Source organism: Daldinia childiae (assembly GCF_008694065.1).
Source record: "Daldinia childiae strain JS-1345 chromosome Unknown Scaffold3, whole genome shotgun sequence".
NCBI classification, from domain to species: Eukaryota; Fungi; Ascomycota; class Sordariomycetes; order Xylariales; family Hypoxylaceae; genus Daldinia; species Daldinia childiae.
Window position 1 is genome coordinate 3238642 of NW_022984644.1, and position 24587 is coordinate 3263228.

Below are 24587 nucleotides of genomic sequence, written 5' to 3' on the forward strand. Positions count from 1 at the left end.
AAGATGGTGCTCTTGGGATAACGTCCCGGTTTTCTCCTTCAGTCGAGAGATATTCATCTGTGTAGAAGGTTCGGTTGTCGATATGCGGTCGTGAATCCTGTCCATTTACCTGCCCTGCCTACCTAATCCTCGCCTAAGCTCTCTCTAACGCACTTCCTTACTCGCTTCCTAAACTCCTTCGGACCACCTTCTCGCTCGGCGCGCAACAGCTTGGCGGCATCCAAATTGGCGGGACTCTCGTCATTAGGCTCATTGAAGAGACTGAGAACGCTTAGCAGTATAGTCTCGGGGGTCTGGACGGGACTCCAGCGCTCGGCAGCGCTCTCATAGCCGTACTTGTCTTCCTCGGGTGGGTGAAGGATCGATATGCAAAGCTCGCCATTGGGATAGATGTTCGGGTGGAACGGAACCGGGGTCTGGAAGACGATCTGAGGAGGTAGGTGAGGATATTCGGGTGGGAAGGTCATGAGGGCGCGGAAATAGGCACCTAAGTTTCTCTATGAGTTAGCCATGCTAGATCTGATGGTCTATATAACTTCATGCGCGTGGCAAGAACGGTTATGATTTAAGAGAGATGAAGGATAAGACATACCACCGTAATACTTGCATTCATCATTGATCATAAGAATAACTTCCCATTCGAAGACATTGCTTTCCTTAGCTAGGCCAACTGAAATACCTGATAGGTCAGATGACGTATGCATCTCCTTGAGCTGGCGCTGCAAGAGTCGGGCGGCTCCCGAGGTCTGCGCCGACGATGCTGACATTATAGCGGTGGTGACGGCGTGTTACAGCAGTTACGCGACGGAAGATAACGAGATGAAGTAAGGTAAGATGTTTTTATGAGGATTTTTTTCGACTCGCCGATACAAGGCAGGTAAATAATCTTGTACGGAAGCCGGGAAGCCTCGAACTGCAAGATCCACCACGATATTTGTTAGATGGGTCGGCGACGTAGATATCTACCTGTGTTATGTAGATACCTTTTGGCAGGTTTAACGTTACTTGCGCGTGGGGTGCTGTTAACGGAGAGTGAAACGGATGTGAAAGATTGGATCTATCGAGTCCGGCGCGGAAGTCTCGTAATCGATGGTGGGGTAGCTTATGTACGATGTTATATACCTGTAAGGATTAGATGCAGGTATGAAGGGATATGCGCAGGGATAGGGGATATGTATTAGGTAGGAGCACGATATTGAATTGCAGGACAATTTGTTGTGATTTTACTTTTGTCCGGACTTTATTATCAAGTCTACAGAGATATGAAGTCTTACGTCATGAACGGTGTAGGTGCTTTAACTAAGTCAATTAATTTAACTCAGGTAACTTTTGGTGTTAGTTATTGTAAGTAGTTACCCAGTAACGTACATATAAGGAGTAAAGCAACATTGTATAGAAACAAGTGTAGATGATTAAATACAAGACAAAGACATAAATCAAGTTATTACCTTAACTATACAGATATAATAAACTAAGAGTTAGAACTCGGTCAAATTAAGTCCTGCAAGGGCGGGAAGATGCAGATAGGCTTGTACAACAGAACATTAAAGTAGCAGCCAGTTAGGAGCTTATACTACTTTTATGCCAATAAAGTCTCTTCGTCTTGTTGATACCTACTACCTTGGTACTTATATGTCAGTCATACAAAAAATCACTTATATAGAAACTGAGCAACAGATGTATATAGCTAATAGGTTGCTAATAACTCTTTTTATTCAGTCCAAGAAGCACCTTATAGCCTGTAATTTTCATTTTCTACCAGAGGTAAATGGGGGTATTAATATAAAATCATCCCCAAATATACACATGGCCATACGAATCAAACCAAGATGCGACCCAAGCAACCCAAACTTGGATCAAACCAAACGCCGTATCTGATGCTCCTTTAACGCCATCCCTTCGCTTATATCTCAATATAACTATCATTCCCGCCACGGGGCTACTTCTTCTTCTTCGACGTCCCAAACCCCGTAATCCCCATCGCAGCCATCATATCATCCTCATCATGCTCACCTTCGATGCGCACGTCGTCGCCATACTCAGTCTTAATCTTCTCCTGCGCATCTTGCGCCGCCTTCTTCTTCGCCAGCTCCTCCTGTCTCTTAAGCCGCCTCGCCTCCCTCTCCTTAGTCGCCTCTTCCTCGCGCATTTCCAAGCGCTCTTTTAGCGTCGTCAAGCTTGCCTTCTTCTGCTCTTGCAGCCGCTCCCATACCTCTGTGATGCGCTGGTGTACTTCTTCCGCGCTCGCCTTTTTGACCTCGCCCGTCTCGCCGATGTTCCGTAGGTGCTGCATGCTGTTCACGTGCTCGACCCATTGCATGTTGTCCTTGAACGTGAGGTCGCAGGCGCTGCAGTAGAACCCGGCCCCGCGGCCCCTTTTCCCCTGGCCCGCGCCCGCCGGGACTAATGTCGTCTTGCCTACGTTGGCTTCGAGGTCGATGATATCGCGTCGCGCCCGCGTGAGCGTCTCGTCGCCCGTCAGAGGCTTGTAGTACTTTTTACCAGCCATTTTTGCCTCATATCGTGCCTTCGCTTCTTCTTTATCAGCTGCATCTCGTACTTTGGCTTTCTGCGCGTACTCGTCCAGGTCGTAGCTCCGCCGGAAAGACGTGTCGTCAGCCGGCGTGCCGTACGCCGAGCCCTTTTTATCGGCCATGTTGACGGTATTTGAGAGTAGTATATTTTATTCGGTTCGAAGAGTGTGTAGCATAGAGAATAGCCCTTCTTTGGTATGAAAGGTAAAATTGACGTTGTAAATACACGACTTTATTTGAGATTAACGCGATAAGGTAATCTGCATGTAGCATTTAAATGCGGTAAGACAGCAATTGGCTTTCTACCTTATTAGTGGGTACCTCAGTACCTACATAGCATAATACCCCTGCTGGCCTGGCCGTCCTAGAGGGAAAATATGCTTAATCGATTACCCCTCCATTTATGCCAATAAGCATCTTAAGTAAAACTTTCTCCCCACTTCAACTTAGACTCCTTCTACGAGATCTCAAGCATCAAGCATTTCTCTATAGGACCTAAGTTCGCTTGGTTCATACTATTACAATGCTCTACCTCGTGGGACTAGGTCTCTCAGATGAGACAGATATAACAGTAAAAGGCCTCGAAATTGTTAAAAAGGCATCCCGTGTCTACCTCGAAGCTTATACGAGTATTCTCCTAGTAGATCAGTCTGTCTTAGTAGGCTATCCCTCATCTTGCGCGGTATCATCTTTTCTCATTCAGCTAACGCTAATTGCGCAGTAGGAGAACTATTATGGCCGATCCATCGTAGTCGCGGATCGCGAGATGGTCGAGTCGAATAGCGAAGAAATCCTCCGCGATGCGCATACAGAGGATGTCGCATTTTTAGTAGTTGGTGATCCTTTTGGGTATGAGAGAGCCGCCCGAGAAATCCGATGAAGAGGGGCCATACATTTTCAACGGTATATAAATCACAAATATAGACTAACGCCTGGATATAGCGCGACTACGCATACTGACCTCGTTCTTCGAGCGCGCGAGCTCTCAATTCCCGTCCAGACGGTACCAAATGCCTCCATAATGTCAGGGATAGGAGCTACGGGGCTTCAGCTATACAACTTCGGCCAGACGGTATCTATGGTATTCTTCCTGGATAATTGGCGCCCCGCGTCCTTTTACGACCGTATCAAGGAGAATCGATCCATCGGGCTTCATACACTCGTGCTATTGGACATCAAAGTCAAGGAGCAGAGCTTAGAGAACATGGCACGAGGAAGGAAGATATATGAACCCCCTAGATATATGACAGTTGGGCAATGCGCGCAGCAGATGCTTGAGATCGAGGAAGAAAAGAAGGAGGGCGTTTATGGACCGGAGAGCCTAGCCATCGGCGCCGCGAGGGTTGGCGGCAGAGAAGAGAAGTTTGTTGCTGGAACACTAAAGCAGCTCTGCGATGCAGATGAAGCCCTCGGGCCGCCGCTACATAGCTTAGTATTACTAGGTAAAAGAGCACACGAGCTAGAGAGGGATTATGCTCGCGAGTTTGCGGTCGATAAGGAGACGTGGGATACGATTTGGATTAGGGATTACGGTCAGCAATGAAGAAAGTCCATCATTAATAATTGCAAATACATCTATACATCTTTGGCCTTCTACTTTGACTTATTTTATGATATTAGTAGCATAGGTCATGTCTCAGGGCCAAGTCCCGCCTTCACTAATATTCCAAGCTGTCTATCTACCTACCTAGGTACTTACCTACCTATATATATAGATGGGTACTCTTTTCCGTAATAGTTCGTGACACTTAATTAAATTATATAACCTCAATTATTAATAAATGCAACCTCTTAGCTACCCTACGTTGTGTGATGCGATACATCAGACTTTATCATCGATAATATTTCTTGCTTTAAGGGATAAGCTTGATGACGTCAAGCTATGTAAGAGCCACTAATCATCATAGGTTAGGTACATATCCCATTTCCTTTATCTTAACTTAAGACTGTCTCAGGAAAAGGCAATTGATAAAGGTAAATATACATCTTGTCAAGCCGATATGAACTTGTTCTAACCTCTCAACTATATGTCATCGATCGATTAGGATAAGATAATGCGTAGATGCGCTAAACAGCTAAGCAATTAGGTCGGTATTACCAAATCTAGTAACCTTTGATATAATAGGATGTACATGTATGGACCAATCCATGAAAAAATATGTACTTAGGTTAAGTATTTTTATACATGTGAGCTTTAAATAGAATCAAGCCTTCAAATTGGACCACGGTTCAAGGAGCCGAACCGGTCTAGAGGGAAGGTACGACGAGCGATACGCTAGCTTGTGTTACAAGGTAAAGCTGCTCAATCTTCGGCATGGATATGGATATTTAGCTTCTGTCATTGGGTACATTCTGCGATGTCGTACCTTAGGTAATGCAGAGGTTAGAGATGTTTAACGGGAAATAGCTACCTTTTGTACCTAACCTACCTAGACCTAGAGGAGCGGGCAGGTAATAAGTACCTAACTTACCTTTTCTCCATCCCCTCCTTCCGTCCAGCAACTATACCTTAGGTACATAGAAGAATAAGTGGTGAACATCCACTACATTATACATACTACAGGCACTCCGGTTATCCATCACATCGACCTAAGGTACATACCATACGTAGAGGTTAGTGACTTCCACATTACTTCTTCACCTAATGGTGACTCGCTTACTCCATCTGTTTCTTATCCTACGTTTATTTCCCATAACATTTATTTGGTACACGTCGTTGCACCTCATCCCAAAATCATTTCAACTACTCCAGAGGTAGATACGCGTAAATCACCAAATATCAATCCATAACGCTCTCATCCATTTAATCGCCATCACCTGACTTCGCGATTAATTCCCCAATCTCCTTCGACCACTCCTCTTTTAATCATCATCTCTTTCCTAACCATTATAATTTAGTCACAGTCCGCGCCTGGTCTTTGATGTTCGTCCCCGGGTCGTATTCTTAATATCCCCGTTAAGAACCTAGGTATATGCCTTAATTTGCCGTGGCAGATATTTCTTTGCCGCAAGTTCCTAATTACTACTCAAATCGAAGCTCGGGGACCCCAAGAATCTGAATTTCAATTTCAAAACTTGTTTGGCCTCAGATAGCTTCTTTGTCTTGTGCAAACAGTTACCCCCCTCAAGACACAAGACAACTCCCACTACAGCCCGTCTACAAGGAGTCGGATTGAACAACCTACATCGTCATTACCTTCCCCGGTATACCTCTCGGCGTTTTGCCAAACCTCGGGCGCCCGAGGTGCTTTAATACACCTCCGGTTATGAGCGTTGTTACGAATCCTTATAGCCATCCGCTTCATTCAACATGGTAGGAGTTTAACACCTTGCTATTTTACCGTAATGCCTCTTGTATATTAACTGGTTGCTGTAGAGTAGCATCGCCTGGGAATGCCGTGATCAGGCCGACCAGGCCGAGATCTATTACAATCATCCCCTTCGCACCAAGGTTCGACGTCTCGAAGATGAGAACATGACTTTGAAGCGTCTACTCCGTGAGAATGGCATCTCGTGGCAAACCCGTCCCAAACCCGCGAGGACTTCTACTGGGCGAATCACCCGTGCTTCTACCAGGGCCGTTCGCCCACCCCTTCCACACATCCCGGTTGAGATACAGCTTAGAATTATGTCATTCGCTCTAACTAGCTCACTTCCTATCGTCGATCCACTATGCAAGGTCAAGCCGGAGAATCTAACCGTACGAGAGAAGTCTAAGTCTAGCAGACTCGCAATTCACTTCTTAGCGACCTGTAAGGCCTATTATGAAGAGGGCACCAAGCTCCTATGGACCAATAACTCCTTTGTCTTCACGAGTCCGGAGTCACTTAGAAACTTCGCCGAGGTCCCTCTTCACTTTCGACAAAACATCAAGGATGTCACCTTCCGTGTCATTGCAAAGTTCTATGACGATGAAGAGCGAACGCACAGGATTAGTCGCAACTACCACCCCGATCTTAGAAAGGCCGTTGCCTTGACCGTACATAAGCGGCCCAAGGAAAATAGTCTGGCTCGCCGTGGTTTTCGAACTTATGGCTGGTACCAGCTTGCTGACTTCCTCATGGCCATGCTACCTCCCTTCGACCCTTCTTACGTTTCTCATAGCAATGGCTCGGCCACAACATATTCTGCTCCGTTGCCCAAATTACTACCATCCCTAGAAAAGATTCGCATTGACTTTGTGAATTTTGGTGAAGACATGTTTAACAACCCGCCTCCCCAACTTCACGAGGTCGCATCACACCAGCTTGGATGCACACTGAACGAGGTAGTTTTGACAGGCTTACCGAGCGATGAGACCGGTCTTCGGGTTTGTAACGAGATGGCCGGCCTTTTAAAGGACGAGGGCCTTCTTATTGATCACGCACCTACGATGGTGGCTCTCAAGAACGGCGTGCGTGCTCTCGAATGCGATACTCATGAGTGTCATTACTGTGCTAAGGTCGTTCGAGCGATGCGCGCATTTAAGAGTGGCGACCACCATCACGACGATGTGCACTCCCACCTCTTCGGAGCTGACTTCCCTCCCGCACCTAAAGATGAAGGCGAGCCACCTTATTCCTACTATCATTCCTGCCGGACCATTTGGAAGAAAATACCTATCAAACTCGGCGATGATGAGCGCAAGTGGGTGCTATTTGATAGGATGAGCGGACTTCCGTGGGACGACGTCGAGGAGGACATCACCATGTTCGATTTCCTTAGTGACGATGACGAAGCTATCGCCTGTGAGAATTGCGGCGAGGTTCATCCGGGAGCCATTCCTCCCATAGAGATGATGGATCTTTACGACGACTTTTGAGCACGTACCTGAGAGGACAATTCCGATCTTTCTACGATGATTACGAATGATATGCATATGATACCAGGTTTGCTTTAATTTCGGCATTTGCACGGGCGGATGAAAAATGAGCGGAGTAGCAAATGTAATAAGATTACATACAGGCCGAACCCATCTTCACAGCAAAGGGTGTTCCAGTACTACCATGTAATATACGAGCCAAACAACATTTCAAGGTTCAAGTATCCCAATGCCTGCTTTGTATGAGTTGACCTCTATTTGTAGCGCCAATCCGGCTCTTAATTAAGAACAATAAGCTTTAGTTGAGCACAGTTTTCATGTCATACATGTCATCCATGTCCTCTTCTCTGTGTTTTGTCTATAATAGTTTGTGTTGCCGTTGGTTTTCCATCTCATAAAGGGATTTAACAGGGTTTCGCTGGACAACGTGGCATTCCCACATGTAGAAGTTGTCTTCATAATTAAGTACCTATAACCATCAGGTAGTAATGTAGGCTTCTTGTCTATTCAATACACATCACTACTGATATATAAATATATCGACAATAGCCTCCGGTCCCTACGAAAGAGAAGAAAAGTTGGAAGTATGGCTTCGCATATATTTATGATTATTCAAAAGACGCAACATATTAAACGGTTTATGTACTGCTTGACTCTTGATAAATCAAATAGGGCTTTGATTATATTTAGTTGTAACCAAGTAAATTTTAGACCTAGGATTCCGGTGATACGGGCTTGTTCACTTCTTTATTAGATGTATTTGTGTTAGCCTTTCTATTGTTCTGAACACTACCTAAGATAGACCTTTTATGTTTTACCCTCTTCCGTACTGATCTATTTACACAGCGATGAGATTCCATATATATATGCCTTCGTTGTTTACTACCCTACATATACCTAGGGAGAGACGATTTTACTGTCTTATTCTCCTTCTTCTACCACTTCGTCCTCCTGTGTAGTCGGATTGTACACGCCATCCTTTATTTCTTGGAGCGAGATTTACAACTCTTTAGAAATTCTCCTCTTCTACGCCTCTGTCACAACCTCTTCTCCCCATACACCTTCAGCATAATTAGGTAGCCATTATAACTTAACGACCTCTGCTTACAGCTGTAATGCTGCTGGGTATCCGCATGCTCTTCCCCTTCGGGTCTATATACCAATAGCCACCACGTGGTGGGATCCGCAACAACTTATGGCTTGAACTGTATACATAATGCGGGTTGGGTTCAGGGGTACGGGTCCGCTCTAAACATATAGAAAAGGCCCAGCAAAGACCAGATGACGGCTGAATTCATAAAGTCTTGGTATCTCCCAGCTACCTTACCTAGTATGTAGGTTACCTACGAAGAAGCCGAACACGTCGTTATGGTCAGAGTCATCTGTGATCTCAGTGTTCCCCTTCCAGCATATCCAGACACTGTGTCCTAGTGTAACGCCTTTACGGTATCTTGCCCTCAATCTGTAAAGTTCTCAATGGGACCACTCACTGCACTATGACAACCTCGAGTCTACCTAGGTATCTAACTAATATCAGAGAATAGTAACCGAACAAAACCCACTTTAATAACTCGTTTAGCTCTGCGATCTCTTTGACCATTAACGACTGTTCCATATTCTTGATGGACAAGGTACCTTTCGGCTTCTCCTAGTCCGAAGAGCCCGGACGATTCTCGAAAACAGACTTAACCTATTTCAAGATGCCATACCATTTGCCGCCCTGGCGATACTTGATAGCATGAGCACAGACCTTGGAGAAGCTGACTAACCTAACCTAGTACAATATTGAACTGCCTCATGAAAAAAGGGGGTTGATATTGATTTTCTGTTCTACTACTCATGCGTATACGATAACGAATTTACAAGGCTATATCTTGATGTCGAGTTGCTTGGCCGTTGCTCGTAGTCTACTTCACCCAGAGGGGTAAGTAGAATTGCACTGAAAGCGCTTCTTATCACACTACGTGTATAAGCGAGTAAGACAGGCGGATGGATTAGCTCTATCATATATTACCCCTTATATGGATGGAGGAGGTTCTATTAAAAAGACGAAGCGAGAATAGAAAAGATGCCGTATTTTGAAAGATCCTAATTAGTATTGAGTACACCCTCTCTCTCAGAGGTAAAATCAATATTAAGCTGGAGGTTGTCAACACGGTTAAGATACAATTAGACAAGAGACACGATGCCGTATATGCTCTGGTTTCGTTTGTAACTCTGATTTTCATTACTCGGGTACTACAACCTGTTTCCTCCTTTCTCTGCCTCTACCGAGAAGTAGTTCTAGATGCGACCAGACTGCTCATCAGCTTTTGCGGATTTCGGCCATTTTAACTCCAGTAATAGAACATGATTTATCGTCATCATGGGAAAACCGTATGCCCACCATGCCCCTGGACTATGGTGAACTCATAACAACACATGAAATTTGAATTACTCTTCAGACTCTGCTTCGCTTTCGGCATCCTCGGCCTCCTCCTCTTCTGCCTCTTCTTCAGCTTCCTCGGCTTCGCCGTTTACCTCCCCGGTGGCAACGCCGCCTTCGCTTTCTAGCCGCAGCCACTCTTCCCATTCTGGGAAGAGTTCTTCGTCTTCTGTTGGGATAGCAATCACCTTTGCCACGCGGCCCTTTTTGTTCTTCTCCAAACTTTCTTTCCACCCCTTGACAGCATCAACTGTCAAACTCGGCTTGTATGTCTGCGAGAATAGAACAGATTCAGCTAGCCTGTTTGTCTTGGTGAGAACGTCCACACAGCCCGCAGTATCACCTAGCAACCACCTGCACGTGAATGCAACGTTGTGGGCGCCAGACTCCTCTGCTTGCGTCGCGAGAGCCCTTAAGCCTGCCTGATCGGATGTGCTAGAGTAAATTAGGAGTAAAGAGCCCAGATCTTTCGCGTGGGTGAAGCATTCAGCGGCGAGCTGGACGTCCCATGCCGTGAGGGCTGCATCGCCTACCGTCTTCCACTTGTGGTCATTTTCCGCTTTTCGCGCAAGGTCGAGAGCAATGTCAAGCTGGTTCAGGGCAAGCGACAAGTCAAACTTGTGCTCAGGGTCGGTGGCTACCTCCAACGCTAATTCTTTGTGACCCTGTCCCTCGAGGAACCTAGCGATCTTGTTGAGCTGATCTGTAGGGATAGTGGGGAGCAGTTCGGCTGCCGTTTCCATGTCCCCACGGAGTACTAGCGTCTGATATTCTAATACAGGGAGAGATAGAGCAAAGCTTGTGACATTGACATCTTTGTCGGCCAGATATATCCTGGAGTCTCTTTGGATATAACCAAGAATATACATCGGCTGGTCGAAATGTGAGATAGTGTATGTTTGGTCACCAACTAGGTAGTTTAGTCGGTTTGTGCTATTGGTGTAAATGAAGCAGTCCCCAACCCATTGGCCTGTTCGTACGCTGTGAAGATGTTAGTTACGAGTAGAGAATTATTAAGTAGCAAATACTCACCTCTCGGCGATATCTGTAATCACCTCGAAGGCGGCCTCAACTCCATCTTCGTCTGCTTGGCCAGCTTGAGTAGCTTCGATATAGCTCTCGCGGGAGAATCTTAAAACGTAGAAGGTATCTTCGCAAGCCAAAGTGACAAGCTCGCCGCTATCTGACCAATACACCTCTTTTGGTTCTACTTCGATTCGTCTAACTAGACCGCCGGTGGCCCAGTCATAGAAAGACACACCTCCTTGGCCCTTTACACCCAACAAGACACCACCCGTTAAGCCATCAGCCTGGAAAGGGATATCCAGACCACCGGTCTTCTCAACGAAATTCTTGTACACCTTCACACTGGTCGGCGACTCACGAATGGCGAAGTCGTTACTGTTGTCCTTTGATGCCCATACGAAATCCAGTGCAGATCCGAAGGCCTTGTTACGCCATGCCAAAGCTGTGTAAATGATATACTCGCCATCACCGCAAACCGAAACAAAACGGCCATTGGGGGAGTGAATGAGCGTTTGAGGATAAACTTCGCATGTGCCTAGTTCCTTGGTAGGGAGCGTGATTTGTTCATTGTCCTTAATCGAGGCGTCTATAGCTCTAGTTAGTACTTATAACAGTTATAGAGTAGGGCAAATGCACATACCGCCACCCTTGATGATAGATGAGACGACTTCATTGTGTCGAGCCCAAATCAATTTGCCAGAACTATCCATGGATACAGCAGGCTCTTCTCGGCCCAGCTTTACTACCACTGCACCATCGTCGAATCCAACAGCTACACCTTGCTTACCACGCTGGTAGGAAATACACCACGCACGCTCTAGCCCGTAGTTGAGAGACTGTTCAAAGCGGTAAGTATTTGCATGCCATATCCTGATAGTACCATCTTCAGAACCGGAGATGATGACAGGCAGTTCCGGGTGGTAGCAGGCAAAGGACACATTATTGGTATGTCCTTCGAGGCTCGCAATAAGACTCTTGGTTGTGTAATCCCAAACCTTAACGGTTCTGTCGTCAGAGGTTGTGAGGAGGTACGGCTTGTCGGAATGCGGGTAGTAATCAACATGGTTTACACCCTTTGTCTCGTGTGCCTCGAGTGTGAAGTTGGCGGTAGAGGAACCTAGGCTCCATATCTTGACGGTCCTATCTAAACAGGCCGAAGCGAAAGTGTTGGTATCCTTAGGATTAATAGCCAATCCCATGACATAGTGGCTGTGACCTTCAAACACTTGTACGCACTTCCATCCCTTCTCCCAATCCCATAATTTGATGGTCATGTCATCGGAGGCGGTCAAGACGAAAGGTTGCGTGGGGTGGACCGCAATTGCGCGTATGTAGTCGGGATGCGCCTCGAAGGATGTGATCTTTTCGGAGGTATTGTAGTTATATACTCTTAGTTGGAAGTCGTCGGAACCGCAAACGATCCAGTTCTTCCTCGCGACGAACCGACCGGCTCGTACAGGGACATCGGTAAGCTCAAAGGTCTTGACGATCTGTTGTGTTTCGTACGACCAGATGTAAACATGGCCTTAGATAATTAGCTATGAATGAGAGCTTAAGGGACTTGAAGAAGCCAAAGACGGACTCACCGCTGTATAAAGTAGTTAGAATCCATGGCTCTTGCGGGTGGTAGTCGATGCCCTTGACACGCTCACTGCGCGCAAAGAGTTGTCGCTGTGCATCAAATACCATGTTAGCAAATCCAATAACCTGGTAGCTGGTTTATGTAGTTGGAATATAAAACATGGGGATTTAATTCGTAAGGCGTGGAGGATAATAATGGTAGTATTTAGGAGTTGAGCCGCAGCTCTGCAAGTGTGCGAAGGTACGAGGGTCAAGAAAGGCCAAGTCTCGATTTACCAAACCAAATGTCTCGAACTGGAAGTAAACCAAAAAGGAATCGGAGCGAACGGGGATATTGTACACACCTTTACATCCAGCCTCATTTTGCCGACAGCTCCAAATACCGTAGGAAATGAATGGGTCGTATAATGAATGCAACGATTCGTTCGAAGGGGGGGGTAGTTGATGGTTGATCGTAGGCAGATCGATGCTAGTAATATTACATGAAGACCATCTAGATTGAGATTTCTGAATTGTAATATGTGTTCCGTTTAGACAAGCGTAGGTATCGTTTCAATTGCTGGGTTACGTGTAGTTGAAGCTTGATAGCTTACTTTAATTCTGAATGCCTAAGTAACACATAATTTACCCGCACGTATTGCCATTTCCACATTTTCAAGTTTCAACGGTGGTCACTTCCCCCCTGCTTTAATCAACCAATCAATAAGTCATTAGCTTACGTAACATGTGGCTGAAGCTTTGTCGAATTCACCTAACCTCAGGCTTAGTGGACCTTTCTTCAATTCTATCCTAGAATCAGCCACGATTACATCTACAACCTCAATGGTAAGAAACTTCTTCACTTCTCCTGAATACCTCTGCTCGCAATATGTACGTAAGAAGCACTAAATTTCAATTGCCCAATATGCACAGACAATTATACATGAAGCATTACAAGTGCACATCGCTCACAATAACATACATTACCATCACAAATCTACCTACACAGTCACATTTAAAATAACAATTGGATTTTTTAAGTCATAATAATTTTTATTGGAAATCAATCTTCTCCTATTGTCAATCTTGTATTTAACTTGACAAGAATGACTAATACCTAGCGAGAACGCAACGCAATCGATGCAGATTTACAATTCTGCCGACGTGATCTAGTCGTCGTAAAGCGTCCTGCGTTCCCTTATATTTCCTTTCTGGTATCATCATACATGAACGCCTTTATCCCCTGTCATTTCCCTAGACGTAACAATCGCTCCCATGCCGTGAAATTCATCTGAAATGCAAATGCGGAAATAGAACGCAGAAGGCAAAGAGGCAGTTGGAAAAGGGAGATATTCATCCAGATGCTTAATCTTGGCTGTCCGCCTGGACCTTCTGGACGATCTCAACCACCTTGGGATACAGCTTCTCCGTCTTCTGTAGACCACACACCTTGAGGACCACATCTTCGGGGCTGTTCTCCAGCATGATCTTGGCAAGCTCCTTGCTCTCGTCATCACCATCCACGTTCTGGAAGCGGAAGGCCATCTCGGCAGCAGCTAGAAGAGCTGGTGTCTCGTGACCCATCTCGGCCAATTCAGCAGCAGGACCGATGAAGCGTTCCTTGCGACCAAGCTTTCTTAGGGGAGCACGGCCAACACGCTCGACAGCATCAGCTAGATGAGGGTTGCTGATTCGGTCAATGATCTTCTTCTTGTAGGCCTCCTGCTCCTCGGGGGCGATGCCATGCTTCTCTACGATAAGCTTAGCGGTCTCGTTGACTGCTGCGGCGACTTGACTCTTAATATCCTTGTCTCGCATAGCATCATCGACGGTCTGCTTTTGCCTGTTGTAACCAAAGTAGGCGGCAGTGGCGTGGGATGTGTTGACGGTGAAGAGCTTACGCTCAATGAAGGGCTGTAGGTTGCCTACCCACTTGATACCCTCGATGGACGGCTTCTCGCCATGTTGGAACGGAGTCTCCTCGACGACCCACTCGTAGAACTTCTCCAAAGTCACATCCAAGCCGGCGTTGGGATCTTGGGCAGGAACGATACGGTCGATCGCAGAGTTGGCATAGGCAGCTCGCTCGTGGTGGTCTTCGAGGCGGTGCTCGGGAGTGTTCTTGGGGTCCTTAATGTGACCAGCGAGGGCGTCTGTGGCACCGATCATGTTCTCGCAAGCAATGACGACTAGAGGCTTGAGTTCATTTGAGCGCTTGTCGATACCCTTGGCAATGACGGGGGCGATGAACTTGAGAATGTTGGGGCCGACAGAGCAGGTGACAACGTCGGCAGTTGAAATCTCGTCAACAAGCTCAGCCTCATTGTGCTTGGAGTTGATGGCTCGGTAGTTGGTGATTGTCTTGACATCTGTGCCTTCAACACCACGCTCGATGACCTTGTACGAAGGCGACGAGTTTAGGGCATCTACGAGCTTGTCGACAACGTCGGCGAAGATGACCTCGTAGCCTGACTCATGTAGGAAACATGCGACAAAGCCTCGGCCAATGTTGCCGGAGCCGAAGTGGACTGCCTTCTTACCCATTGTGAATTGGTGAAGGTAGAGGTGATAGAAGATGTGATGTTGTAAGTGAGGATAATAGGATAGTAAAATTTGTGAGGTACGTTGTATGTTGTGCTTCTAACGTTTCAGAAACACTAAAGTAGAAGTGGTACAATTAGGTTCGTTGAAAAAAAGTGAAGAAAGAATAAGAAAAAAAAGAATTGAGAAAGGGGAAAGTTGATGTTCTTATGTGCAGGTGCAGGTGCAAGAGGTTAGAAATCGGTAGTGACGAGGAAGGAACGAGGTGACTGGACCAAACCCACGAGGCCCACGAGCCCCGAACAATTCGACCGGAAGTAGAGGGGTGCTGCGTAGCGTCACGGCAGGAATGAATGGCGGACTGTATCGTACTGTACTCCAAGGGGTCCACCGTTTTGTTGGCCTTTGCTGACGGCATTACGGCATTACGTACCCTGTACAGCCGGTAATCCCCAGTTTATTGCCGACCCACTTTAACGTATCGTGTTTTGACGGTGGGCGTTTGATTTCAATTACAACAATTGCAACTCCAATACTTTATTTTTCATGTAGTTACGAAGAAATGTAATGTGTACTACATAGCAATATCAAATATCTCTCGCTCGGCTGACTGACGATCATAGATACTATCCAGTCTTTTATACCTATATACGACCCTATTGACAACATAAATTGGAAAAAGCCTCAACTTTGTGTAAGACAAGCCCAATTCCTAAATGACTCGAGAACATATCAAGCAGCTCATCAGCATAACAAGTATCTGCTGCCGAAGTGGTTGCCCATACTTGATTATAATGCCTCCTCGTATGACTTATAATTCGCCAGTGCCACTTCATCACTACGCAGGAATATTCTATCGAATTCGAAGTCTTAACAACGCCATATTAGTTTATTAGAAGTTGAACTAACAGACTTAAATACGCTAGAAAATTTTATGTCTCGCGATGTTAAAAGTAGGTTGGAAAAAAAATACTTATCATGCTCATCGCCATCGTATGATCCAGCTATATTTACCATTTGACGATGCTTCTTACTATTGGTCCCCTTCATGTCCCAACGTTTTGTCAGTAAATGAGACAGTATCAAGCATTTATGTTCTTACTCTCCGTGCCAAGCTTTAAATGACACTGTATATCCCGAATAGTTCCATGTAGCCTAGTCAATTCTTGTCCCTTTTAATATCGTCATTGGGCTTCATCCACCACATCCCTGAAAGCTCGCTAGCGATTCCCATGCTTAACATTGATCCGTCAAGCCTTTAAGGATAACTCAGGATCGCCAGGAGGACTCAAGACGAGGCGTCTAGAGAACCTGTAAGACACGTTTACAACCCACCATAAGCGTTTTGTTAGATACCTGATAAGCTAGACTAGACGCGAAGATTGATGAAATCATAACTGCAAGGAGAATGAATATACATACTATATGAACCTACATGGACCCTTAATAACAAAAAGGCACATGCAACGTGCCAAAGTCTGGGGGAGTCGTGGCCTTGCCCAGTATTCTCTAGCCTCCCCCCCTTCCCCAGTAGCCCTAGATCTGATTTGATATCTACTGAGCGCTTGGCATACATTGCAGAACACCGACCACTTACATAGAGGTTATCTAAAGCAAGGTAGCCTAGTCCCTGCAGCTTTTTTTATCACCGCCCATTATCGCCAATAGGCGGAGTGGTAAAGATGCCGGGCGGACTGCAGCACTGTAAATGAGAGTGTGGTCGGCTATGAAAGTAGGTGGTGTGTCCCTCGGCGCTTCTTTATTATCGTGATACCGTAAAGCTCCACACACACATTCATTGGACACAGTTTAATAATACATAAAGAGAGTTCAGATATAAGCCTGGGAGGAAGATTATAGAAGAATCGGTTGAGTCAGCTATCTTACTGACGAATCAGCACTACTTAATCTTGATAGGTTTTTTGAGGGTCTTTTAAGGAATGGAACGTGTCTAGATCTAGTGGTCGGGGAAGATCCCTATAACCTATGACCTCACAACCCGTTGTAAGACGCAGACTTCCTAAAGGGGAAAACATATACGGTCCGTAGATACTTTTAACAGTTTGAAACGTTATAACTAAACCTTAAGAAAAGAAAAGGAAAGGAAAGGAAACAAGGTTCCTTTAACCGGACAAACTAACCAAAAGGCCAAGGGCGACATCTTTTCCCCCCGCCGCCCTCATCCAACTCTGGAAGTCAAAGCCCCTCCTAATCCTAGTCGATGATCTCATAGGGCAGTCCAAAAGAATCCGCTAACACAGTCAATAGCGAATGGGGATCGCGCTAAAAACCACTCAAAACCCCTAAAGACGAACATGATTGCGCTTCTTAAACATCATCACCAAAAGATTCTACCGGGGTCTAAGGGTCCCCAAGGTCCCAAGCCCATACTTAGGGTTGCATCCGATCGATTCTTGGGTCATTTTACTCCATGATTACGTACCCGAGCATTGAATTCTCCGACGGGAACCTTTCAGGCCCTTTATTTTCTTTCGTGGTCAATGGTTTGATACGCGTAGTTAAGTTTTCCAAAACTCCGCTAGTTATTCACAAGTCATTACTATGTAGGCACCTGGTATGGTATGTAGATCACTGCGGGGTTTCAACTAGTGTGTAACGAACTCTACTATGTATATACCTAATGTAAGGTATTCCTCGGGTTCCACGGCCGAGAATCTATGATCTATCTATATCCTTGAATTGGTTCAGAGCAGTAGACTGACTCTCTTCCACCAATAATTCAACACTTCTCCTGTCGCTCAATGCCGTCCTGACAGCCTTGCAAGACTTGACACGTCGATCTCCTAAAATATAACGAGTCGACTTGGATCAACCCAGTATCAGATAAGCTCGAATACCACTTCAAATACCACTTCGATGACCTTTCCCGGGTTTCACGTGGCACTTAAGCAAGCACTCTACCGTATCAGACTAATATGGACAAATCCAAGCAAACAAAAGCAAAGCCACAGCCTACGAGTATGTAGACCACCTGGTCACTAGCATCCAAAGGCGTTTATTGCGCTATTCTATCCTCATTTTTTTCGACATGCATAACCGGTCTACTACCTAGGTTATCTGGTTATCTGGTTATCTGGCTATTTAGCAAACACTCCTGCTGCACAAGCATAGATCTCGATGCCGCTAGCCAGTCTCCAGTAACATCGTGATCCAGCTAAAAACGGCATGTATCTACATTACATAAGAAACATTCTGGTCAAGCGACTACTTACATATACTATATACACAGAACAGCATCCACTTTCCCCCATGCCTCTAGTTACACGTGTAGTTAACGGTTGTTCATCCAGTCTCGAGATCCACTCACTTACATACATACATATCGCTTGGATTAGGTAGGGTATCTGTTTGCCTGTGACCCCATTCTTGAGATACCACCATTTTCATACCAGCCTCCAATTGGATAACCTGCTTGTTCTCGGCATCGGCAAGGCTATGTGTTCTCACGATAGTCACTACCGCTGATTATTCGGAATGAAATGACCCACAACACTCGGGATGAAAATACACGATAATCTCCCAGACACTGTGTCAGATTCCGAGCCAGCCCCAACGACACTCGGCATTGCTCCTAAATTCTCACTTCTCGTTTCACATGGGATATTCGAGGCCTCCCCTCGCCTTACTTCCTAACCTTGCTCGTCCAATAATTGATCGTGAGCTTCAACTTCTTCCGCCCCGGCTCGATCTCGATTTCTTCCGGCCTTAGCGGCCCGATTATGCAGGAAACGGATTTATTTCTCTGGGGCTTTCCTATCTAATGCTAACTCGCTGTATTAAACCCCGACGAAACGGATATGTTGTAACTTTGAACTTGTCAGGCCATAAAAAGGACCGATAAATTATTGCATGTCCCTGAACACTGCCACAAAATTTTTACTTTTTCTTTAATTATGCTTCTTTCAGCCGGATAACGTGCTTTCGGTATGCTGCTGTTCCTGATGTTGCGCTGCTGCTCGAGATAAATCTTACCGCTCTCTGTGGTCATTTTCGGATATGGGACGGCCTCTCCCGACCTGGTCCGATCCACTGTGGGGCCGAGTTATCCCGAAATTCCCAAAACAATTGAATGCTCCACCGAAGAATTCAGGAGAACCCAATTACCAAGTCACGATATCTGTCAACAACTACAATTAGAAATACCCCTTCAATTTATAAGGTAGATCTATGATAACCCAGAAATTCACACTTAGTAAAGAAACAATTTAAGGGGAGTTATTATGAATTTTGGTTTTTGATTATTGGGTTTTTGTATTTTGGGTTACAAAAAAGTCTCTAAGAAGACTAAGACCTCACAATAAGTGTGAGATTCTTATATCTGCTATTAAGTCATCGCACTAAAAGTCATTGCAACCTATAACCTTCCTCAACCTCTTATAACTGAGACCCCTTTATATATGCACTTTTCCGTGCCCCATCTCATCGAACAAATCTCATATATCTAACCCCGTCGAATTTCCATCTCTGGTATAAGAGAAAAGTTCTCCTTTTAGAGTAACTAACTGGTGTTTGAAGTGTGTGAAGTGTTTGAAGTGTGCCATGAAGATGAAAAAGACCAAGCGAAATTAAGCTCAATCGCTCACGCTGGATATACCTTAATATAAAAGAGAAGAATTCCGTGTTGCTAAGATTCTCCAGTTTCGTATTCCGTCTCAATCTCTAATCGCCGACGATGATAGGTGTTGGAGATGTCTGCTATTTTCTTCATGAATTCTTGATGTAGGGCCTCAAGTCGCACCCTTTTCTCATCTTCGTGTCGGCGATCTTGCAAGTGACCCTCACCCTCATTATTTAGGCGCAGCCTCTTTTCACCATGCCCCTCCTGATTATCATTCTGATGACCCCTTTTAGATAAGCCTTTCTCGGGCCGGGCGGGTAATGAGGCTGAAGGACGAGGGTTTCCAGGGAACAGAGTGGAACTAAGGGATGCAGACGGCTGTGAGACACTGCGCTGAGAAACTTGCGGCTCTCGGCTGCCAATTATTGCAGGCTCAGCATCGTAAATATCATCTAAATCCGACTCAACAGAGATCCTGCTGTGAGGAGGAAAGGCGCCAATAGTAAGGCCCTGACCTCCGTCGTAGGCGTCCAGATCACGAATGTCATCTATAGTAAGAATTTCATCGACATTCTTAACCGTGACTATCTCGGGCCAGTCGTAGGCCTTAGTTACTTCCGTAAGGATAACATCGAGTCGGTCGGCAGGCACCCGCTTTTTATGGGCTGACCAGTCTAACGAGCGAGCCGTATTACGAGCCGTGAAGTGAGCTCGGGTAGCCTCATAGTCAAGTCGCTTGCAGGCACTTGGTCGCACTATGGTAGACAAAGTTAGCAATCGCGCATTTTTATAAGGACATGCTAATTCCCGACACAAGATAAAAATGAAGATAAAGGAATTCTTGATGTTACTTACTTCCTTTCACAACCCATCTTTCCCTACCGTTGGGGTTAGCTTGGATCTGGATTGTCTTGTGCTTGCCCATGACACGTCGATAGTAGAGTTGCCTTGATAGGACGACATGAGGCTCGTGGATCTGACGTATATAGCGTTCTATGAACCATCTATATTTGTCGCAATGTCGCCCGTCAATAGCCATCACGATACGCTCAAGCTCCTCATCAACCAGTTCCTCATCAACTAGTTCATCATCAACTAGTTCCTCATCAACTGGTTTCTCATCTACTGGTTCCTCATCAGCCGGTAGTGGGTCCTGTGCCCCCAAACCGTGGCCGTTATTGCCATTGTCGCCATTAGAGTTTCTGGGATAGAGGTCGTCATCCCCAATTATGATGGGATTATTATTGCCTCCATATGCACCAGCTTCAATGTTGGCCTGTATAATAGCTCCGTTATTGGCCACGACATCCTCGTCCTCCTGCTTCATGAAGACTTTAATGTCTTCATCATCGTCATCAAACTCATTCTTAAACCTAAGCCTCCAGGGTTCAATGACATTGTTGTCGCCATCAGAAACCTGTTTGCCAGCACTGCGGCCTTTGCGTGGTGCTCCCATCGTAGTAGTTTAAGAACGTATAGGTCCCTTGGGTGCTGTGCGTATCGAGGGGGGTATTAACGTATTAAAGTAGTGCTGCAATTGGATGTGAGTAATGTGTATAAGGCTGGCGAGGTTGATGTAGGATGGTGCAGGATGGTGTAGGAGGGTAGAGGTTTATGCAGAAGGGAAGGTTGATGTAAGAAATATGAGTGACGAGAAGTTTGGCTTCGCATAAAAGTGAGGGACAGCGAGGGGCGGCGGCTTGTTTATATAGGAATACACATACCTGTTGGGCAAGAATAAGTGCGAGGGTGTTACTGCCATCTAGTGTAGAAGGAGCCCCGTTACGGCACTGGAGGCAACCACTCTAGTAGTGAGTGAATAACATAACTTCCCGTTTTGGGATAGAGGGAAAGTATATATCTGCAATAGGGCAGGAAGTATAAGGAATGTCCAGAGGACGTAAAGGCAGGAGGTAGTATGGGTATGCTTTACCAGAGTAGGTTAAACAGTAGGTGAGGCAGGAGGTGATGAAAAATTTTGTAATAATAGTTTGAAAATGTAGGAGGTAATGTAAATATAAGGCAGTAGCAGCACAGTAGTTGATGTGTGCATGTAATTGTAATTGTACGGGTACTTGTATGTGTGTGTGTGAGTGTTAGGTTATGGGATTAGGATAAAATAAATAAATGAAGAAGATGTTGGGAGGATTTTATGTGGAGGATTTTATGTGTAGAAGATAGCCAAATGCTATTTAGTGTCAACAGCTGAAGAGGAGTTGTAGCTTCCATAATCTTTCTTGATGATGTTCTCAAGAAGAATGTTAAGAAGGTTAAGAAGATTAGGAAGGTTAGGAAGGTTAGGAAGGTTAAGAAGGTTCTTAGGGTTAGGTAGATAGGCCACTGATTAGGGTGTGACTTTATGAGGAAACTTGGAAGGAGAGCAAATGTTTTCTCACAAGGGCAAGAGGTTAGAAGAGGAAAGTGGTTGGGGAAAGAATTTGGACTGTAGGGGAAGTTGTACGCCTGAGAAACACTTGAATGGGAGGAAGGGACTGGCTGCTAGGATACTACCACTGGTAGTGCAGGGGGCGACTCTTTCTATCAGTACCTGGATTTTATTGGCACAAGACCATTCAAAACAATGTTCTTTCCTCGATTCCTGAGGTGAAATAGTACATTACTAGTCAATTTCGTGGGTCTGCCATGGTCTGTTCCTTCTCACATGGGAAGTCAAGCCCATTCTACAAGATGAAGGAGCACAAAGGTTGTGAAGCTAATAAAAATGGGAGGAATGAACAATATTATCTGCATCCTGAACCTTCACAACCAGTTGCTTCCCCATGACAACAATGTGTAGAGTCCCAATAAGCACAGCTGTCCCCATGGAGGGAAAGTTACCACATAGTCCTGTCCATGAGTAACTCCTTGTAGCATCTAATATGCCCCCAGCAATAGTTATCCTAGTAAACGAAACCCACTGTTCAACATCGACGACATTCCTAGTCTAGTTCCCAAGTATGAGAGGTCAGCTGTGAACAAGATGAGCACAACAGCTGGCAAGGCTACGACTACACCAGTAAAGAAGCCATAGAAGACAGCAAACACCATTACACCAGTTAAAGCCATGTCAAGGGAGATCGTATGGATATCACCCATGTGATTTGCTACAAGACACGGTATTAACTTGCCCAAGACCAATGCGGTGTTCAGTATGGTAACAAGATATAAAGTAACAGTCTGGCCCTCTAGGCTGTGTAACAGGGCGTGTGCTTTTAGGTAAAAGATAGACGAACAGAATAGTACATAGCTTAGACCAATGCTAAATAAATAGATGAGATATAGCACTCATTGATAGGGCGATGATGACGAACGGAATAAACTGAAATTCTGCACCTATGCCAACAGCCAACGCATAGAGTTTGTACAAACATCACTTACTAATATTCCCTACATATATTAGTTCACATCATACCGACAGTCTTCATAACCAACCTGGAGAGAAGGAGAAATCGAAGGTATTCAGAATCATATAGTAGACCACTCACTACCCCAATTGCCAAAAGCAAGACGGATTGAAGTGGCTTGATCCATGATATGTCAGAAGGTGACATATGCCAGAGTAGCCTGTTCTCGTACGAAATTTAAAATATACTAGGCCTATTAATCGTGGGACTAAGTTAGGGTTAATAAACTGGTGAAAAAATGATTGAGAGTCTTGGATAAATTCGCATACTAATGATTAAATTAAAGGGCAAAATAATTAATTAAATACTCGAAGTCACGTTACCGATCATCATCAACAACAACTTTGGTGATTCCCAAGTGATTCTTGTTTTCATCAGAGTCTTTGTCGGTTGGAAGTAATCCTTTCTCAATGGTGACATCTAGCGGGTGGAAGGACTTTGCCATATTTACTACTGGTTATCTACCTAGGTTCCTATGTCCGTCCCTTGTAAAACTTGGGCGCGTTGGCCCTAAAAGAGGCTTAAACGCGAGCAGATCATAGCGTTAGTGATTATTATGGTAGATTTACAATACAACCGCAGAATACAAGGCAGTATATATTGGTCAGATAGTTATCCCAATCGATATCCTAGGCCACCAGTAGTATAGTCCCCATCTTCGAGTTCGGCTTGAATACCTAGGTAGGTAGTTGGTAAGGTAACGGGTATTAGCCAGGCCAAACTTCGGGTTCCATTATGCTACATGCCAATAAGATTATTGTTTTTATATTATATCGAGTTAATCATAGTTATTGCCTTTAATGGAGATCCCATTTGTAGAGTAAATGTTGATCAATTGTATTTGAAGAAGTCTTAAAATCCCCTGGTTATAAGCGAGATGAATAAGGATGGTAGTCAAATTAAGAATGGCATTGCGAGTCCAGATGTGAGGCTTAAGGTGTTATAATTACCAAGGCTACTTTCGCTGCACCATTACTAGATACTAGTGGTACAACAGTAACATGTCTAAAATATAACGTTTGGGAGGGCAGGTGGTTTCTAACTAAAGATGTAAGAATTCGATATCTGGGGACTAGTGCAGCAGTTCCTAAATTATCCCCAGCAGTGTTTATTACATACCAGTGTAAGAGCTTAGTTATTTCTCGATTTATAGTAATCACAACAAGTAAATACTGGTCAATATTATAAAGGCACTCATTCATTAGGTCTAAGTCGAGTTATGTCACATATTATACCTTTGATGGATAGATTGGACTAGTAACGCCTGCCTTTCTACCCCTAACCTATTTATACCCTAACAGTTATTATAATTAACCACTAGAAATCCTAAGGGGGACTATGTCAGAATAGTGTATTATAGAGTAAAAGGGAGCTGTATAGGTAATTACCACCTTACACAACAGTATATTGGTGACTGTATTAACCCACGCTTTCGCAAGAATAAAGGGTGGAGACATAGCCTCCTTATGTAGCCCTTTTATCCCGACAAGGCAATCTAATGAGACTTTGAAGTTTCATTTTTGTAGCTACTTGATATTTTTTCCTCCCTGATTCTTCTAAGATGTTCATAAACGTGATGCTGGATTTTGTCAAGGGTATGAAAAAACAAGGCACACCTATAGGCTCTAAATCGTCCCATGCGAATAGCTATGAAGCTTCCGAGTTCCCTTTAAAAGCCAGGCTGTTTGAATCTATAAGTATACCATGTGCTGCTCTC

At 45.0% G+C, this 24587-nt stretch overlaps 7 protein-coding genes across 8 annotated transcripts; 2 read left to right on the plus strand and 5 right to left on the minus strand.

The window, feature by feature from the left end:
• Nucleotides 1-122: 122 nt before the first annotated feature.
• GL218_03598 (Ubiquitin-conjugating enzyme E2 15) lies at nucleotides 123-767 on the minus strand (the record flags this gene model as incomplete). Its single annotated transcript, XM_033580168.1, has 2 exons — nucleotides 123-487; nucleotides 593-767. 2 exons carry the CDS (start codon nucleotides 765-767, stop codon nucleotides 123-125), a joined length of 540 nt encoding a protein of 179 aa, XP_033436128.1.
• A 1172-nt stretch (nucleotides 768-1939) lies between these two features.
• On the minus strand, nucleotides 1940-2656 carry GL218_03599 (U4/U6.U5 small nuclear ribonucleoprotein component snu23; the record flags this gene model as incomplete). The annotated part of the gene is made up of 1 exon (XM_033580169.1): nucleotides 1940-2656. One exon carries the CDS (start codon nucleotides 2654-2656, stop codon nucleotides 1940-1942), a length of 717 nt encoding a protein of 238 aa, XP_033436653.1.
• A 401-nt stretch (nucleotides 2657-3057) lies between these two features.
• On the plus strand, nucleotides 3058-4077 carry GL218_03600 (Diphthine synthase; the record flags this gene model as incomplete). The annotated part of the gene is made up of 3 exons (XM_033580170.1): nucleotides 3058-3192; nucleotides 3259-3383; nucleotides 3477-4077. 3 exons carry the CDS (start codon nucleotides 3058-3060, stop codon nucleotides 4075-4077), a joined length of 861 nt encoding a protein of 286 aa, XP_033437172.1.
• A 2655-nt stretch (nucleotides 4078-6732) lies between these two features.
• On the plus strand, nucleotides 6733-7335 carry GL218_03601 (uncharacterized protein; the record flags this gene model as incomplete). Its single annotated transcript, XM_033580171.1, has 1 exon — nucleotides 6733-7335. The coding sequence occupies one exon, from the start codon at nucleotides 6733-6735 to the stop codon at nucleotides 7333-7335; it is 603 nt and encodes a 200-aa protein (XP_033437171.1).
• A 2433-nt stretch (nucleotides 7336-9768) lies between these two features.
• Nucleotides 9769-12729, minus strand: GL218_03602 (Coatomer subunit beta'; the record flags this gene model as incomplete). Of its 2 annotated transcripts, none has more annotated exons than XM_033580172.1 (5): nucleotides 9769-10741; nucleotides 10793-11372; nucleotides 11427-12311; nucleotides 12373-12457; nucleotides 12712-12729. In XM_033580172.1, the coding sequence occupies 5 exons, from the start codon at nucleotides 12727-12729 to the stop codon at nucleotides 9769-9771; spliced, it is 2541 nt and encodes an 846-aa protein (XP_033437170.1). The 2 variants fall into 2 exon arrangements, with proteins under 2 accessions (XP_033437170.1, XP_033437169.1); XM_033580173.1 differs by having other exon boundaries at nucleotides 12373-12493.
• Nucleotides 12730-13711: 982 nt separating this feature from the next.
• On the minus strand, nucleotides 13712-14890 carry GL218_03603 (Mannitol-1-phosphate 5-dehydrogenase; the record flags this gene model as incomplete). Its single annotated transcript, XM_033580174.1, has 1 exon — nucleotides 13712-14890. One exon carries the CDS (start codon nucleotides 14888-14890, stop codon nucleotides 13712-13714), a length of 1179 nt encoding a protein of 392 aa, XP_033437536.1.
• A 4642-nt stretch (nucleotides 14891-19532) lies between these two features.
• Nucleotides 19533-20922, minus strand: GL218_03604 (uncharacterized protein; the record flags this gene model as incomplete). Its single annotated transcript, XM_033580175.1, has 2 exons — nucleotides 19533-20221; nucleotides 20322-20922. The coding sequence occupies 2 exons, from the start codon at nucleotides 20920-20922 to the stop codon at nucleotides 19533-19535; spliced, it is 1290 nt and encodes a 429-aa protein (XP_033437543.1).
• Between the last annotated feature and the right edge of the window lie 3665 nt (nucleotides 20923-24587).